The sequence below is a fragment of the Hemibagrus wyckioides genome, linkage group LG27 (assembly GCF_019097595.1).
Source record: "Hemibagrus wyckioides isolate EC202008001 linkage group LG27, SWU_Hwy_1.0, whole genome shotgun sequence".
Lineage (NCBI taxonomy): Eukaryota > Metazoa > Chordata > Actinopteri > Siluriformes > Bagridae > Hemibagrus > Hemibagrus wyckioides.
Window position 1 is genome coordinate 13,123,137 of NC_080736.1, and position 18,150 is coordinate 13,141,286.

The 18,150-nt window shown below is 37.9% G+C and overlaps 2 protein-coding genes across 2 annotated transcripts; both read left to right on the forward strand.

Annotated features, from left to right (window-relative positions):
• The first annotated feature begins 269 nt into the window (after nucleotides 1-269).
• Nucleotides 270-9,396, forward strand: mtch2 (mitochondrial carrier homolog 2). Its single transcript, XM_058381892.1, has 13 exons — nucleotides 270-428; nucleotides 1,533-1,617; nucleotides 2,981-3,087; nucleotides 4,390-4,413; nucleotides 4,559-4,615; nucleotides 4,812-4,869; nucleotides 4,955-5,006; nucleotides 5,092-5,151; nucleotides 5,272-5,365; nucleotides 5,521-5,568; nucleotides 5,662-5,729; nucleotides 7,109-7,184; nucleotides 7,862-9,396. Exons 1-13 carry the CDS (start codon nucleotides 342-344, stop codon nucleotides 7,946-7,948), a joined length of 903 nt encoding a protein of 300 aa, XP_058237875.1. The 5' UTR covers nucleotides 270-341; the 3' UTR covers nucleotides 7,949-9,396.
• A 2,573-nt stretch (nucleotides 9,397-11,969) lies between these two features.
• Nucleotides 11,970-17,746, forward strand: psmc3 (proteasome 26S subunit, ATPase 3). Its single transcript, XM_058381891.1, has 11 exons — nucleotides 11,970-12,077; nucleotides 12,730-12,810; nucleotides 12,923-13,048; nucleotides 14,221-14,325; nucleotides 14,460-14,522; nucleotides 14,640-14,777; nucleotides 15,109-15,252; nucleotides 15,585-15,830; nucleotides 16,438-16,583; nucleotides 16,900-16,981; nucleotides 17,401-17,746. The coding sequence occupies exons 1-11, from the start codon at nucleotides 12,036-12,038 to the stop codon at nucleotides 17,509-17,511; spliced, it is 1,284 nt and encodes a 427-aa protein (XP_058237874.1). The 5' UTR covers nucleotides 11,970-12,035; the 3' UTR covers nucleotides 17,512-17,746.
• The last annotated feature ends 404 nt before the right edge of the window (nucleotides 17,747-18,150 follow it).

Here is an 18,150-nt window from a genome sequence, read left to right on the forward strand (position 1 = left end):
TCCCTGCTCTAACAGACCCACTTCAATTCAGGAAAGTCTGTTTAGATGTTTATTTAGCTGATTAGATAAATGAGGTCTGGTGGAAGCAGGGGAAAACACTGCAGAAGAGGGGTTACTCGATGAGGTGTATTAGGAGCCTGCTATCTAAACTGAAGTTAGGTGGATGAAATATGAATTGTGTCCCCGGCAAGATGGCGCCCACGTTAACGCAACTAGGTTACCCTTAATTTAGTTCCCGGTTAACTTTAATCACATGACTAGGTTTGCGTGCAACCGTTATCACGTGACGAGCCCCAGTGCATTACCAAAATTCCGTTCCTGTTAAGGAGGGGGACGTAATAATGGCGGAAACATGTGGCCAAGTACTATTAGGGTCCGGGCTGACTGTCCTTTCCCACCCTCTTATGTACATTAAGGTTTTAGTACAGGTAAGCGCTTGTGTCACATCTGTGAGAGTTATACATGTAAACGATGGCACCTGTCTGCATGTTTCCCTACCAATACGCGACGCTGCCGGATAACTAGCTAGCTTGCTATTTAGTAAAGGTTAGCTAGCTTTGCCGAGTAGAATGTCGTGTAAAATTTACCCGAGAGCATGCAGACTATTGTATTTTAATGTGCTAAAATATTTCATGAAGCATCGGAAATGGTTGTGTTGTCCTTCAGACGATGCTGCTGTCATTTAGCAATAGCACGGTTAGCTTCTACTAACATAGGTTACATTCAAGAAGGTTTCCTGCTCTTTTTATACGTGTAGTACTAATAAAGGTACTAAATAACGCCGGCCTGTAGACTCCGTAAGGTCCAGTGTACAATCAGTAAGAAGCGATTTGGTGTTTATATTGTTTAACCTCCTTATCATCAGGTTATGAACCCACCGGTCAAGTGTCTTCAGTGGTCAGTCAAACAGAAAACTGGATGAGGCTCAATCAGAGGCCAGCTAGTAATGGCGAGTTATCTAGCTGTTTAGAGGAACTATGTCCTTTGTTGCAGAGTAGATGAAGGTTATTGGAGTTATTTTTAAAAGGATTGTACCAATTATATACTAAGGTTTAACTCCTTTTGAAGACTATCAGTGCAGTCTAGTCTTCTCTTTTCAGACTAATATATTGATAGTATTTCATGTTGCTAGATGATGAGACAAGCTAACTGGCATTTTTAATAAATTGTCATTGATCGTTTAGTTTATAAAAGGTGTTACACGAAGGAAGAAATTTATCTGAAGGTACTTGGAATAAAACAGATCTGAATTGAACAATAAATGCATAGTCCGTTTTATTAGGAACATGTTAATGCTGCCAAAAAACTGCTGATACATAATAATAATAATAATAATAATAATAATAATAATTGGTGACAAATTGAGAATGCTGTCTGATGCAAAAGCTGGCCACTGATTGTTGATATCTGCCTAAAACACAAATATATTGCATACTAACTATAAAATAAAATCTCAAACATTAGCTTGGGTAGTAAATTTAATCATCCATATGATTATGACTCTTTTTTTCTTTTTTTAACCTTAATTTCAGGTGGGACATGAACCTCTTCCACCAACTCTTGGCAGGAACTTGTTTGGCAGACAGGTGTATCAGCTTCCTGGACTCTTTGCTTATGGTAGGATCAATGAAATTTAATTCCATATAATGAGTTAAAACTTATTAACACATGGAACTTTTGAGCTGAGCGAGCAATATTACTTTATTGAAGAAAGCTTTGTAATTGCACTAATTTGCAAAATATTCATGTTCTCATATTCATTCACACTCATTCATTGTGACCTCATTCATATGCCTTAATTTGACTGATGTAATAGGCTAAAATAATTTATTTAAGTATATAGCATTGCTTGAAACTGACTTCTTCAGTGAAAGAGGACACGTTTCCCAAACACACTCTCACACACACCTCTTTTGTGACTTGTAGCCATTTGTTTTATTTGTGCATTTGCCACTTCTCACAAACACGCTTACAAAAACATGACTCAGGATTATAAGGAGCTGTTTACTGCAGAGCAAATGATAAGGACATCATGATAAGGAGTGTGTACAACAGGCAAATGAGCAGTGGTGTGTTATTTTCACATATTTCTTTGAAATCCAAAGATGAGTTGGAGGTAATGCATCACAATTTCAGCATTCATTTCCTGATATTTGTATCAAGAACATTACCCACCAAGGCTGTCAAAGTGTTAGAAATCAGTGACCCTCTGACTGTTGCGTTCTTCTTTTGTTATGCTTTTTTTAGGCTTGTAGCACAGCTTCTTTCAGTTGTTTGTTTAGGGGGGGTTTCTTCCTTCAGTCTTCTTTTCAGGAGATGAAATGTTGCTCAGTTGGGTTAAGATCTGGTGATTCACTTGGCCAGTCTAAAACCTTCACAATTTGTGTGGATGGATTTATCTGTTAATTGGTTTGCAGAATGTTTCTGTAAAGTTCTGAATTCACTCTTCTGCTACAGTTATGAGTTACATCATTAATAATATCTGAGAGCCAAAAACAAGCCATGACACCACCTCTGCCATGCTTGTATGTTTTGGATTATGAGCTGGTCATTCCTTCTTCACACTTATGGTTCTTACTGCTGATGATGGGTTTGTTCCAAATGTGTGTGTGTATATAGGTATTAAAATGTTTAACATGTGACTTCTGAATAAGATGTTCGTGAAAAACCAGTCAGACAAAAGCTTCAAGAGTTTCTTCAGAGTGTGGTAATAGGGTGGTCCAAACTAAACTGAAGACTATGCGAGGAATGTGTGTGTGTGTGTGTGTGTTTGTGTGGCTACAACTTATTTGTGTCTGATTTGCACAGTTTCAGTGATGGTGATAATACACTGAAAGATTTTTTGAAGTGTTTGATCAGAGCTTTGAGTTTCTGGGTCTGGCTAGTGCTTTCAAAATGTGATTAAATACAGCAGAATTTAATGATGGTTTGTGTTAAGAATGATTAGTCTTTCATAAACTAAATTTTATTTCTTTAACAGCCAAACACATAATAAAGATCGATGGGAAGGCAGGCCTGTTTAAAGGTCTTACCCCCAGACTGTGTGCAGGGACCATCGGCACCATTGTCCACAGTAAAGTGCTGCAGGTAAGACTGCTGTTTCCAGTCTTTGAGGACATGATTATAATACACATTCTCTTCTGTTATGCTGGTGAGTCAAGCATGGAAATAAACAAATTGTATATGACTTTGGCCTGAAAATCCGATGACACATGGTATATGGTATGATTTAGAGAACATTAAAAGAGTAGAGCTTCAAACTGTTTGTCTAATTGATATAAAGCACATACAATCATTAGGAAAAAGAAAGTACATCCTCTTCTACACTGCTGATTGCTATCTTAATTATCACATAAATAGAAAGGGTGTATTTATTTTCCCTACCTGGTTTCTGAATGTTTGCTTACTTTTTTGAAAAAATGACTACATATTAAAATCTTGCCTTCTTTTTTCTGCCACATTGTATTTGCTATGGCGTTGGACATCCAGATTTTCATCATAATTATTAATAATATTTGTTTATTAATTATTTATGTAAAAATTGATGTCACATCTGCATTATTTAGTCCATTTTAGTTTAGCCTTTGTGATTTCTCCACACACTTGTATAAGGGTTTGGATCATAACAACTGGTCTGAGACCGTAATCAATCTGATTGGATAAAAGGACCCAAACTTGTACAGTATGTTTTAGGCTATGAATGATTTCTGACCCATGATGGTTGAGAAGTACATTTCCAGGGTTTTATGTTTCAGTTCTATGCTGTAGAAGTACAACTCACATGAACCAACACTATCAATGTTTCTATTATTTAGACTGGGCAAATGAACTAATAGATGAAAGCAGCCTTGTTTTGATGTTTTTATCTCCAAAACCAGTTGATGTTCACTATTAAAGGTTAAGGGACCTCACGAAAGGGTTCAGTGGCAGTTGCTTTGCAATGCTGGGATCCTTTCAGTAATTTACAGTCTTTAATGTAGAAATGAATAATAACAAATGCTGCTGTACCATACAGGACACCGTCAACAGCATCATGTGTCATCACGTCAACTATCTAAAATTGTCAATCACAAGCTTCTCAGCTTGGATCAATATACATCCAGACAAATAGCCCTGTTTCAAAGGAAAGGCAGATGAGGAAATTTACTTAGCAATGTTAGTATAGTAAATGAAAATGACCGTAAAAGTCTTATTTTGTGGTTATTATAATTATTAAAGCCTAATTAATTTAGCGTTTGCAATGTAAATTCGTATATCCCTGTATGGGAATCTGCTCTGTGGAGCTTTCACCTGGCCTAAGCTTGGTTCAGAACCAGCATGCATGTGACAGCTGAAGTGGTTATTTATATATGGCTTATTAATAACTCAATTTTTTTTAATACTCTTTAGAAATGCCAGGAGAACAAATTGGAGGTAAGGGGACCATCCACACTGTGCTTGTGTGTATGTTTATGTATAAATATTTAGTCACGTCTGTGTATGTAATTATCATTGCGGTTGTTATAATTAAATGCTGAAAATTGATTTCTGTTGGTAAAACATATTGGTCTGTTTTGAGGTCATGAACAGTGGCCAGAAAACAGAGGAGGGATCTTTGCAGCATGTAGTCAATGAGGTGGGTCTATAAAGTGTTCCTTTCACCTGCACAAGCGTTGCTGGTACAGTAAGTAAATTCCAGTGAGACACACATGCTCTGTCAAACTGATTGCCCTAAAGCCTCATCTATTTTTAAACACAGTATTATGGTACCGATTTTGCTGACAGATTAGCTCTTTTGAAAAAGAAAATGTTTTGGGGGTTTTTTCCAACAGACAACAAAGGAGATGATAGCACGCTCCTGTGCCACAATTGTCACACATCCATTCCATGGTATTGCTTTTCTATATTTGTTTGATTTAAAAATGTCCAATTTCTCAAATATTTGCTTGAACGTTTTAATTATTCTTCATTACAGTGATAACCCTTAGATGCATGGTCCAATTTATTGGAAGAGAAACCAAGTATAGGTCAGTCTGGGAATCCACACTCCTCCTTATCCTTCCATACAGTGTGTTCATTTTGCTAACAGTGATGTTCTGTCACTCTTTTCAGTGGTGTCTTTGATTCCATTATCACTATCTACAGAGAAGAAGGAATCCTTGGGTTTTTTGCGTATGTACTAAGATTCAATTTGAATCCTGAAATTGAAACAGTGTTTTGAGCATGCATCCTCCTTCACTTCATGCATTAATGCGTCTGAGTGTTTTGTGTGTCTGTCTGTCCATTTCTTAGTGGCCTCATCCCACGTCTTCTTGGCGATATCTTCTCTCTGTGGATCTGCAACATGCTTGCTCACTTTATCAACTCGTATGCAATAGATGACTCAGTAAGTACGAATGGATGGAAATAATAGCCTGAAAGTACGTTTAATGATAACAGTTCGGCAATCTCGGACATTCTGAAAATCAACAATAAGTAGTTAAAAGACTTTATAATCTGATGTGTTTGTTGTTTTTTAACAAAGTGGTACGTTTGTTGTAGATGAGTCATACGAGTGAAATGAAGAACTGCTCTCAGGCTGCCACTGGGGTGAGTGACATTACTGGGATTTGGAGTAACAACCATTAGTATTCTATAATGGCCAAACTAATATCTGTTTCTACTTTGTTCTGTCACATTTAGTTTCTTGCCAGTATGCTGACATACCCTTTTGTGTTGGTCTCCAACCTGATGACGATCAATAACTGTGGGTAAGTGATTGCCTTGTGATTTCTATTTTTAAAGCTTATTGACATGTCTTTGCATTTTGGGGCAGGTTAGTTGTGCTTGGAGTTGTTCCTCTGAAAGTTTAAAATCCTAAAAGACTTTTTTTGGTTGTTGTTGTTAAATGTTAATTGGTCTAGGCATTTCCCCCCATAATTTAGTCTCTAATGCTTGCGATGAATCAGTGCACATACTTACTTTTTAAAGAGCATCTCCAGCTATCTGGGTCACCTGCTGCTACACACCTTGACATAATCACTAGGCAAAATACGGACAACTCCATGTTATTTTTTTCTGATAAAGGTTATATAGATGTGTTTGAGGAAGGAAACAGTCCCTTGTTGATCACAGTGGCCCATTTGCAAAATGGTGGAAAGTCCTTGGCTGTTCTGCATAGTGTGCGTCATGTCTTTTTTTTGTTTGTTTCACTTTTACTTTGTGTATGGTGCATTATAAAGATATGCATGCTGTATTTGCTGAATTTAAAGCTCACTGAAGCAATATAACCACCTCTATAATGGCTCTGTTAAAGCTAAAAAGGATGCTACTTTCAGTGAGCTTTCATTGGGTTTATTTGTGAAGCATATTTTGTTCTAGTTCTATGTGCCATGTTCAAGAAATTCGCCAAGCTAATTATTAAAGTAAAACTGAAGAGAAACAAAAAATGTCTTAAGTTCAGAAACCACAAACACATCAGCACTTTTCATATGAATTCTATAGGAACTACACATTTTTACATGGTTAACGTTAAATATACGTTATCACTGAAAAATATAAAGGACAAATCTGGAGGTAAACCCACACAAACATGGGAAGAACATGTAAAACACACCAGAGAGGAATAAGATATGACTTGTCTGTTGTAGACATGAGAAACATTTGCACGCACATTTTCTTATTAAATGCTGTACATTATAACTGCAGTACATACTTAGACTTGTACTGTAAACTCTTCTACTTTCCTAACTGTAAATTTCCTAATTGTAAATATCTACATGTTGACTAAAAGTGACAAGTGGGTGGATGTACATGCTCCACAGTTTCCAACTCAGACAAGTAATTTGTGAAAGGAGGAAACAGGAAACTGAGGGGGAAGATGTGGGTTGGGTTTGATGTGTTTCAGCAGTATGGGAATGAAATAAGTCTGTGTCCTCAATACCGCGTGATGTCTACTCCCAGTGTTAAAGAGCTAAGCTTGTAATAGAACAATTTTTAAATTAACTTTTAAATAAAGTTTATATACGTTTTGCAATAGTCATCATTAAATTCACTAGTAATAGCTCTTTAATGCTTTGGTGGACCTCTGCTTTTGTAAAGCTAGCTGCTAGGGTTTTCTTTATCCATGTTTTCTGTGTACGTTTTCTAGGTTGGCTGGTGGTTTACCCCCTTACGCGGAAACCTATAAAACCTGGCTTGGCTGCTGGAGACACCTGAGCCGAGAGGTCAGTAAACAACCCAAATAAGTTTACCTTGTGCAGAGGATGCCGGTTTGCCACTTTAGTTATTAGACATTATTAAAATGTATGACCTCCCTAGGAGTCTTTCTGACCTGAATGATCGAAAGCATGGAGAAAATTGAAGATGGGCTATTTCAGTGGATTTATGTTTCTTGGTTTTGTGATTTTGATTTTAAATGGATTGCTCTGTAGGTAGTCAAGTCAAGAAGCTTTTATTGTCGTTTCGATCATGTATAGCTGATGCAGTACATAGTGATATGAATCAGAGTTCCTCCCTGACGCTGGTGCTATATGAAGACACAGAGCTACATAAGACAACACCGAAATAAAGCTAATAAATAAATGAACCTATTCATATAAAGTACGTGTGCAATCTTATGCAAACAATGCAGGACAAGAGACAGACTATACAATATGCAGCAGGACAGATACATAAAACAAAATGGCGCTGACCAGTATACAGGATGCTTTATTGTAAAGATGTATAGATATTTGACAGCAGCTGAATGTAACAGCATTAAATGTAATGGGCAGAATATGCTAAGAGCCATTTTTATTTCTAACTGAATAATAAGCAGTGTTTAAAACCCATTTGTACTATACAATAAAAATTATAGAAATGTTTAAGCATTCTTTTTTTTTTTTCTTTTTTTCTCTCTTAGGGTAATATGAGCAGAGGCAACAGTTTATTCTTCAGGAAGGTGCCAGTGGGGAAGATGTACGCCATTGACCAGAAGCGATTTTTCTGAATAGGACATGCCAACAGCATAATCTAAATATATGAGATGGATCGGGTGGGGAAACTTTAAATCTTTTGTATGCACCTATGATGATTTGGTGTTTTTTTTTTGTTTGTTTTTTTTTGTTTGATTGTTTTCTTTGGGATAATCAGTCTTTTTTTTCATTAATTCCACCAAAAGTTGCTTTGATTTAGAAATGTTATTTTAATCCTTGTATCAGAAATACCTCTTTTACTAGAGGTTTAATGTCACACGCACGTAGGAAATTGTGTAATATTTAAATTAATATAAATCATGTTGTCTCTCATCCCTCCCACCAAAAAAGGAAACCAAGCAGTTCTAATTGGGCCAGTTGCTTAATTGGGTCTCATAGGAATGTCCTTGCCTTCCAGCACTTATCTGCATTGACTAAAGAAGTTCTTCTGATGCTGAAGCTGTACATGTAGCAGTTGTGTTAAATGTAGCTCATGATTCTGTGTGCTGCATGTGTGTATGTATGTGCACATGCTTGTAAGTGTCCCCACACAGCCTGTAGTGTTCAGATTCGCCTGGTTCCTAAAACGTGACCAGGTTTGCTCTATGGAGAGCGAGCATTTCCAGCTGCGGCACTAGAGTGCATACAGCCCACTTTTATGAGTCATGCTATGAGAGAGGGAGATATGTGATCAATTTCTTTCTCTCTTTCCCATGTTCACCAACACATGTTGACATTTGGGCTGTATATTTGTATTACTATTCTGACTGATCCCAATAAATCCAAGTATGCCTTTTATTGGGTTGCTTGGGTGTTTTGTTTTGTTTTTCTTTCACCTAGAGGATATGGTCGATTGTGTGTATACATGCATATGTAGGTTGTACCATCTGAAAACTAACAAAAGTACTGTCAAAATTGTATGATTTTTGTGAAGGATCATAAAAGTAACTGGGCCAAAGTGCGAGATTTTATTTTAAAAATGTTTCCATTATTATACAAAATGCATACATTACTTTTTCAGCGCTAATATTATTACTTCCATAATCTCTAGATTTGGTGGCACCCTTGAGCAATATAAAATGCATAACATGCAATGATCTTTTTAATCTTAAACCTATTTTTATCTGCAAAACACAGAACTTGATTATTGGCTCTCAGTTCGTCTATATTTTAACCATTAGTTTCTTGTATTAAATTGAAATTTACAATATCTGAAAAAAATGTTTTTTGGAGGGTCTATAATGGAAGAAAGAGGATTTTGGCCCAATTTGCTGTGTAATCATTATTAACCATACAGGTTGATTTTTTTTTTTGGCTGAGTGGGTGGGGCTAAAATGTTGATTGTGCCTCACTGGGCAACCCAGCTCAAAAAGTCAAAATAAGAGTGTACTACTGTTAAACTTTCAGGGCTGTTAGAGGAAGTTTTATGGAAGTGACAACAGAAAAGTTAAATTAATAATAAAAGATTTGAGCTGTGACATTCTGTTTGTGGTCTTGTGTGGGCTAATTCCCCATATTGCGAAGGTTATTCTGGTGTTGCAAGGAACTGCTACGTATATAAGCAGGTTGTTCTGTGTAAATCAACATAAAGTCTCTGGGTATAGAGAAAATGTGATATGATGAAGGAACTACTCATTAGCACACTAAATAGACATGTAAATGGATGTCAATAACACATGGAAGTTAATTTTTGGAGTTTGCCAGAATAAAATCACTATGTTTGGGGAAACGTTGCTGTGTGTCAGCATATTTATGTACTGGAATCATTTTGAACATTTCTGAAAACATTTTAAAATTACTGTTATGATCAATTAAAAATAAAATAGAAAAATAAATTACATTAGTAAAATCCCAGCCATTGAGGGGTTAACTCCGTGCTGGTCCCATGCCCAGATAAAATTAGGAGGGTTGTGTCAGAAGCGGCATCCGGCGTAAAATCCAGTGCCGAATTAAATATATGGGGACCAGATGATCCGCTCTGGTGACCCCGAATGGGGAGCAGCCAAAGGACAACAAGAAGTGTAATTGCTGTAAAATATATTCTGCTTAAAATGTTAAAAATATATATATGTATTTCTAGTGTGAATTGGAATATATTTGGACACTTTTTGACTTTTTGTATGAATGAGTTTTTGACTCATTGTCTAAGCTCTCTTCATTAACATAGATATCCAAGACCACAGGTTTTTACCGAGTTGACTAAAACTAGACATAAAGATGGCAATTGGAAGATTTGCAAAAGATTTAGTGTCCCAACCATCTATCCCAGCATCTATGATCAAGAGCCTCATTTATAAAATGTTATGTGGATTCCAGAATGTAATCATGTACTCAAAAACAAAAACACATGACAACATGGAGGCATGTAATGGAAGCACCAATGGTGTTAGGTCTGCCAGGCTGTAAGACAGGTTGATGACTGCCAACATAATCCAAACAAAGAGCTGTCCGGTATCTATCACAGGCTGTACTGCAGTGTTCAAGAGCAGATCAAAGAGAGTAGTTCGAAACACACTAGGATAAAAACATATTTTCTGGAGCCATTAAATGATAGCTCTAAGACATTTTGTGCATTTTCTCAGAATCAGGTCAGAATAAACAATATGGCCTATATAAATTGGCAGTGAGGGGTATAGCTGCACTCTCAAGTAGTTATCCTGGTGTGCCAGACATTTAGACAGGCTATTGTCTCTTCACATTGAGCGATCCACTATTCTTATACCTGGCAGGTAACAATGCACTGTTGAGTGTCAATGCACTTGCACTGGAGTGGCCAGGTCCCCTCGCCGAGTCTGATTTGGGCAAAACTATGGAGAGTACCAGATGGCCATGTGATGATTCTGAATTCCCTGTGTTGAATAGGAAGACTGTGGTTGGGAGGTAGTCTTTCTGCTCTCTGACTGACCCATTACCAGTGTGCAATGATCTCCTCTCAAATGCACAGGGAGAAATATTCCACCCCTCTCTAGGTCTGGCATGTTTTCACCCAATGCCAGCAGACTGATAGGATGCAACTGTGAACTGAATGCTGCTTTTATGTTGACAACTATCTATGGGGCACTGCATCTTTAGTTAAGGCCCATGAGCTGATCGAGAGCTTAAGATCCCTTTTGCCTCAGGTGGGTTTGAGATCCATCAGTGGGTGAGCAATAAGGCCTCAGTGGTTAACCATCTCACCAAATAGGCCAGATCATTGAACGCAGAGTTGTGGAATTCCCACAGTCAATTAGACCAAAAAAAAGACCCATGGATTAAGCTGGCAATGTGTACCTGACACCCTTCATTACCATTATTGTCAACTGTCTTACCAGGAGGTAACAATTAGAAACATATGTTTCTGTCTATGCCTCCTTGACCACCTTCTATCTCCCCTAATCTCCAGATTTGAACCCTATTGAAAACCTCTGGAAGATGGATGGTCACAAACCATTTTTGCAAAAAGAGTGGTATGAAGTTACCCAACAGCAATGTGAAAGACTGATGGAGAGCATGGAGCCAAAACGCATGAAAATCGGGGTTATTCCACCAAATACTGATTTCTTAATGTTATTTAGCCAAAGCATTAACACAATTTGTTTACAAATTATTTGCATTTTGTTTTATTTGAGTTATTAAAGCTCTACAAATACCCACTGTATAAATTCATCATGTCAGTTTAGGACACTTCAGGTGGTGCATGATGATGCTCTGCCACCTTAGACCTCCAGAGCCAAAAGATCAATCTTTAGCTCTGGGTTACAGTCTCTTGATATTTTGACATTATCCATGTCCAGGTGTGTTTCCACCCTGTACCCAGTGTTTCCAGTATAGGCACCAAATACACCATAATCCTAACTGAGGTGAAGTGGTTCGTGAAGATGCATGAGCTCTTTTCCAAACCATTCACCATGCTCCCTTAAGTAGTCTTGTGACAAAGAAAAGAAAATACTTTAGTTATGCAAATAGTGATGAAAGAGCTAAGAAGCTTTAAATTTATCTACAGTGTACCTGACAAGCCAAAATACTCAGGTCACTGGGTATTTTTGCCTTGTAATTAGTCCACAAAGCCGACAGAGGGCGGCAGCGCTGCTCGGCCGTGTTTGATGACATACAGAAATTAGCAGCGAAGAAAAGTCAAGCAAGATGGCGTCTCTGAATGACAGATCAGTTTGGGATGAAGTGGAGGTTTGTTTTATTTTTTTTTTTTAATCTCGTATGTTCTCGCCCTCGTTGTATTACAGCTGGCATTATTAAAACATATGTGTAAAATGTGGGCATGTGTTTCCTGATGGTTATTCGCGATGAACCAGTGTAAAGATGGCTGGCTAATTGCTCCTGCGTGCCGCTATTTCAAGTGCTGTAGCATGACACAGTGAATTTCCACCGTCGGTTCATTGTTTAGCACGTTTGGAGCACTAACTTTTACTTCTCCCCAAATTCTAAGTTACAAATATATGGTTTGGTTTCATATTGGATAAACATTTATTGATAAACAATAATATTTACAGGCGACTGCTTGTTGAGCCGGCTTTATGGTGGCTAGCATAATAATAGCTAGTTAGCACTTTTTGTTAGCAAGCTAGCTAGCTACCTACCACTGAAGTAGTCATGTGTTAGCCAAAATATTTGGGAATTACGTTGTTGTTGGAGTTAAACACACTGTTGAAGTTTTTCTGCAGAAGCTGGTTATAAATCATCACATATCCTTTAAAGACCAGATCCAGTACCTTTGAATTATATAGCTGAAAACTTGCCGATTATAAACCAAGGTTTGGTGTGTGATTATACAATTTTTTGCTGTTATTCTGAAAGTTCATAGCAGTTTTGCATTTCACAGGATGGGATCGGTGAGGAGGTCCTTAAGATGTCTACTGAGGAAATAGTTCAGCGAACCAGACTGCTGGACAGTGAAATAAAAGTATGCAGTTTTAATGTTGATCACAGGAATGAGTTGTGATTTTTGACTTTTCTGGTCAAATAAATTCACACCTTGCTGACTGACTTTAACTTGCACGCTGTGTTGATTACAGATCATGAAGAGTGAGGTGCTGCGAGTCACTCATGAGCTCCAAGCCATGAAAGACAAAATCAAAGAAAACACAGAGAAGATTAAAGTGAATAAAACTCTGCCGTATCTTGTCTCTAATGTCATAGAGGTAAGTAAAGTTGTTCTATGTTAGGGATGTTATCGCGTATTAACCTAGTGTAAAAATGCAGGAGATTCTAGTGGAAACTGAGAGCAAAATATATTATCAATTTTTTGAAGAAAGTCGTCGTCTTTTTTCGTCTTTTATCCCTTTCGGGGGTCGCCACAGTGAATCATCTCTCTCCACCTATCCCTATCTTCTCCATCCTCAACACTTGCATCCACTAGCTTGATATCCTCATATATTACATCCATATACCTCCTCTTTGGCCTTCCTCTTTGCCTCCTGCCTGGCAGCTCCATGTCCAACATTCTCCTACCAATATACTCACTCTCCCTCCTCTGAACATGTCCAGACCATCTTAATCTGTCCTCCCTAACTTTGTCCCCCAAACGTCCAACATGAGCTGTCCCTCTGATGTACTCGTTCCTAATCCTGTCCAACCCTGTCACTCCCAAAGAGAACCTCAACATCTTCAGCTCTGCTACCTCCAGCTCTGACTCCTGTCTCTTCCTCTTCCTCAGTGACAGTGTCTCTAAACCATACAGCATGGCCTGTCTCACCACTGTCTTATACACCTTCCCCTTGATTCTCACCGATATTTTCTATCACGCAGAACTCCCGACACCTTTCTCCACCCATCCAACCTGCCTGTACTCGCTTCTTTACCTTTTCCCCACACACTCCATTAGTCTGGACTGTTGACCCCAAGTACTTAAACTCCTGTACCTGTACTTCACCTTTTCACTCTGTAATCTTTGTAATTCTTTGAAGAAAGTATCTTTAAAAGATTAAATCCCCTTATTTATTTATTTATTTTGGTGATTGGTTGGTTGAATGGTTGGTTAGTGCTTGATATGCAGTTAGTCTTGAACATTTTTGTTAGCATGTGTTCATTCTATCAAAGAAAGTAAAAAAAAATCACATTTAATCAGTTAGTGCAAAAAATTTAGAACAAATGTGCTGTTTTCCACTCTCTTAATTAGTCTGACAGTTTTGTGATTAACAGCTATGCACTAGGGCCATGCAGGTACATATTTTTGTAGATATTTACATGAGCATTAATTGAGTTTTACTGCAACCCAGTGTTAAATATGCAGCAGTACATTATTAGAAACAGTGGCTGGTTTTGTGGTCTGGTCCATTGGTATGTTTCAGCCTGATGTCTGTGTCATTTACAGCTACTGGATGTGGACCCCAATGATCAGGAGGAGGATGGTGCCAACATTGATTTGGACTCACAAAGAAAGGGGAAGTGTGCAGTTATCAAAACATCCACAAGACAGGTGGGTCCCACATATTTTATTTAGTTTTTTTGTTTTTAAGGTGATTTTCATTTTCCAGAATAGCACTGTGAATGTTTCTTTTTTTACTCTTTGGATGTGAAATAACATTTGTTTGTAACCCGTAACTTCTGCAGACGTATTTCCTGCCCGTAATTGGATTGGTTGATGCTGAGAAACTGAAACCTGGAGATCTTGTGGTGTGTAAACATTTTCATTAGCTCATTTCACAATGCAGTGTTGTTATAGGACAATGACATTTTAAGAGGAAGTGGAGATTTTGTTTCCCCTATAGACAAATCTGTTTGTGTGTGCAGGGTGTTAATAAGGACTCGTATCTGATTCTGGAGACTCTGCCCACGGAGTACGACTCTAGAGTGAAGGCCATGGAGGTGGATGAGAGGCCCACTGAGCAGTACAGTGATATTGGAGGCCTGGACAAGCAGATCCAAGAGGTACTGAAACACTCTGCCTCAGTCAAAAAAAATAAAACTACCTAATTTTACAGTATTTGTACATATACATACATATATACACCAGGGAACCACTTCACTATAACTAACAGTAAAGTCCCTGCATACAAAACACATGACCAGAGCCAGACCACACAACTCAAGCATAATACTCACAAACACATGCAACTAAATTCCACACGTGTACATGTACATTCAGACCAAAGCTGGTGTTATACATGTGCTAGTACGTGCTAGTTACTTTTATATCTTTGTTTTTGTCACTGAGATCTAATCTTTGACTTTAATGTCCTCTGTGTGTGTTCCTTTTCAGTTGGTGGAAGCAATCGTCTTACCCATGAACCATAAGGAAAAGTTTGAGAATTTGGGTATCCAGCCACCAAAAGGTGTTCTGATGTATGGACCACCTGGAACTGGCAAAACCCTTCTGGCCAGGGCTTGTGCTGCACAAACCAAAGTAACTAATCTAAGATAAATAATTCAGTCATTTACATTAATTGTTGATTACAGCCTAAGTTTATTTTCCTGACCAAAACTGCGTTATGGTGTAGTACTGAAAGGGGCAGCAGTCTGACATAGTGAAATTTTTTGTTTAGATCTCCAAAATATCAGGAATTAAGCTATTCGTTTCCATATATCTTCACATAGTGATGTGTGTATTCAACATGCAATCTGTTGTTAGCAGTCATGGGGTATTACGCACATGCATAGTTAAATGCAAGCTCACTTGACAATAAAACAATTACCTCATTGTGACCTCTTTACCTTTTTCTTCCTGACTTGATGTAGGCAACATTCCTGAAGCTAGCAGGTCCCCAGCTGGTGCAGATGTTTATAGGTGATGGTGCAAAGCTGGTACGTGATGCATTTGCTCTAGCTAAAGAAAAAGCCCCTTCAATCATCTTCATCGATGAGCTGGACGCCATCGGAACCAAGCGTTTTGACAGTGAGAAAGCTGGAGACAGAGAGGTGCAGAGGACCATGCTGGAGCTCTTAAACCAACTTGATGGCTTCCAGCCTAACATGCAAGTCAAGGTACAAAACCACACTTGAAAAAATTAAAGATGAATGTGGGTTTGTTTTAAAGGACGTTCACTTCTTGTAGACCTCTTTGCTATTGTTTATCACCAAGAGACAGGAAAGAGAAAAGTGCATGTTAATATAGTTGCCTTGATCTTTATGCATCTACCAGTACACTACAGAATTTAAAGTTTAAAGGGCTATTAAAATTATACTTGAAAAACACTTGTATACTATAAAGGTTTTATACTACCAAGTTTTATTTAAACATTACTGGCATTTTTATCTAGGCTTCTTTAAGCACAAATTACTCTTAAAGAAGCAGTGGGGATAGTGGTGGTTCTAGTGGTTAAGGATCTGGGTCGTTGACCTGAGGATTGGGGTTCAAGTCCCAGCACCACCAAGCTCCACTGTTTAACAATTGAGCAAGGCCTCCCTGCTACAGGGGTGCTGTCCCTGTGTTCTGACCCCAACTTCCTCAGCAGTGAAGTAAAGAATTCCACTGTGCTGTAATGTATGTGGGGCCATAATTAAGGCTTCTTGCCCTCAGTTCTTCTTCTAAAACTGACATCATACACTATTCTAGATAAAAAATTAAATTGTGATGCATTCGTTTTTGCAGGTTATTGCTGCTACTAACAGAGTGGACATTCTGGACCCTGCGCTGCTGCGCTCAGGCCGGCTTGACCGTAAGATTGAGTTCCCCATGCCTAATGAAGAGGCTCGTGCTCGTATAATGCAGATCCACTCACGCAAGATGAACGTCAGGTACATGCTTCCTCTATTTCCAAGACCATGTTTTTCAGTTGACAAAAATACGTCATGCCATATATAATGTGTGAATATGAATAAAAAAATTGTTTCTTGAACATAAATTTGAGGGTTTTTATTGTCATAAATCTCTTAATATATATGAAGCAGATTTCTGCATAACAGTTTTAAATTTTTCATGCCTTTAAACAATCTAATGAACCCTTTTCTTATTGCTTTATAATGGTTCTTTCTCACACAGTGAATTGTTATCCTCCTCAGAGATCTCTCATTATTTACTTTTTCTGCCTTTTCTCATGCTCTCTCTGTTTAGTGCTGATGTGAACTATGAGGAGTTGGCTCGCTGCACTGATGACTTTAATGGTGCTCAGTGTAAAGCTGTCTGTGTGGAGGCAGTAAGTACTGTTTTATTTTTATTTTTCCCAATAATGTCCATTAATGGCCTCATCACTTGGTAATAATTGGCAAATTAATCTCTATAAGACCAAAGAGTAAAGGGTTTGGTTTAGTTGGAGTGATGGTGGCAGGGGTTGAAGGGCTATCACCTTAGTATATTACACCTCATAATCTGTGTAAGACTAATTTAATGAATATTAGCTTTGTGCTGTCTACTAGAAAATATGTCTATATGATTCAGCCCTGTAATGTAATCCTGCGTAAGTTATTCCCCATATCCCTTAATTGGATTCCCAGCTAGTTAAAAAAAAAAAGTCATCCCTCTTGAGTCATTATCTCTTGTGTGAGATAATGACATTTTCTCTGTTTAATGTTTTGTGGTAACACCCTTTTAAAAGTGTCTGTACTGTGTTTGTAGGGTATGATCGCTTTGCGCCGTGGGGCCACCGAGCTGAACCATGAAGACTACATGGAAGGTATTCTGGAGGTGCAAGCCAAGAAAAAGGCCAACCTGCAGTACTATGCTTAATCCTGGGAACTGACTGTGTGTGAAAGTATGTGCGAGATTGTGTGTGAGTGTCCAAGGCAGTTGAGTTGCGAGGTAAAGCATGGATTTAGCAATGTGAAATAAAATGGAAACTGATCAGCTCGGTTCATCTTGAACTCATCTGACTATTACAACCTCTGTATGGAGCATTTTTTCAGTCTACTGTTCTATTTGTCAATATACACTTAAAAAAAATAAACCTTTTTCATTTAATGTACTTTGATTTATTTTGTGTAAATGTGGTGTTCTAACCATCATCTGTAGTATACAGTGTCCTTAAAAATTCTTATTTTGGTACATTTCAGCATTACATTAATGATGTAATTATTTTCTTTATCAATTTGCAGACACTTATGATTTAAAAACATATATGTCTAAGGTATTTATTCACTGGGTTCAAGTTTTTGTCCTTGGACATCCAAGAATTAGTTTATTGGTTAAAGTGTGTTGGACTTCTATTCAGAAGGTTGTAAGTTTGAATCCCAGGTCCACCATTCTGCCACTGCTGGGCCCTTGAGAAAGACCCTTAACCCTCAGTTGTAAAAAAAAAAATTAGGAAAAAAATGTAAGTTGCTCTGGATAAGGTTGTCTGATACAGGTTTGTATCAAAGCATTTTTATG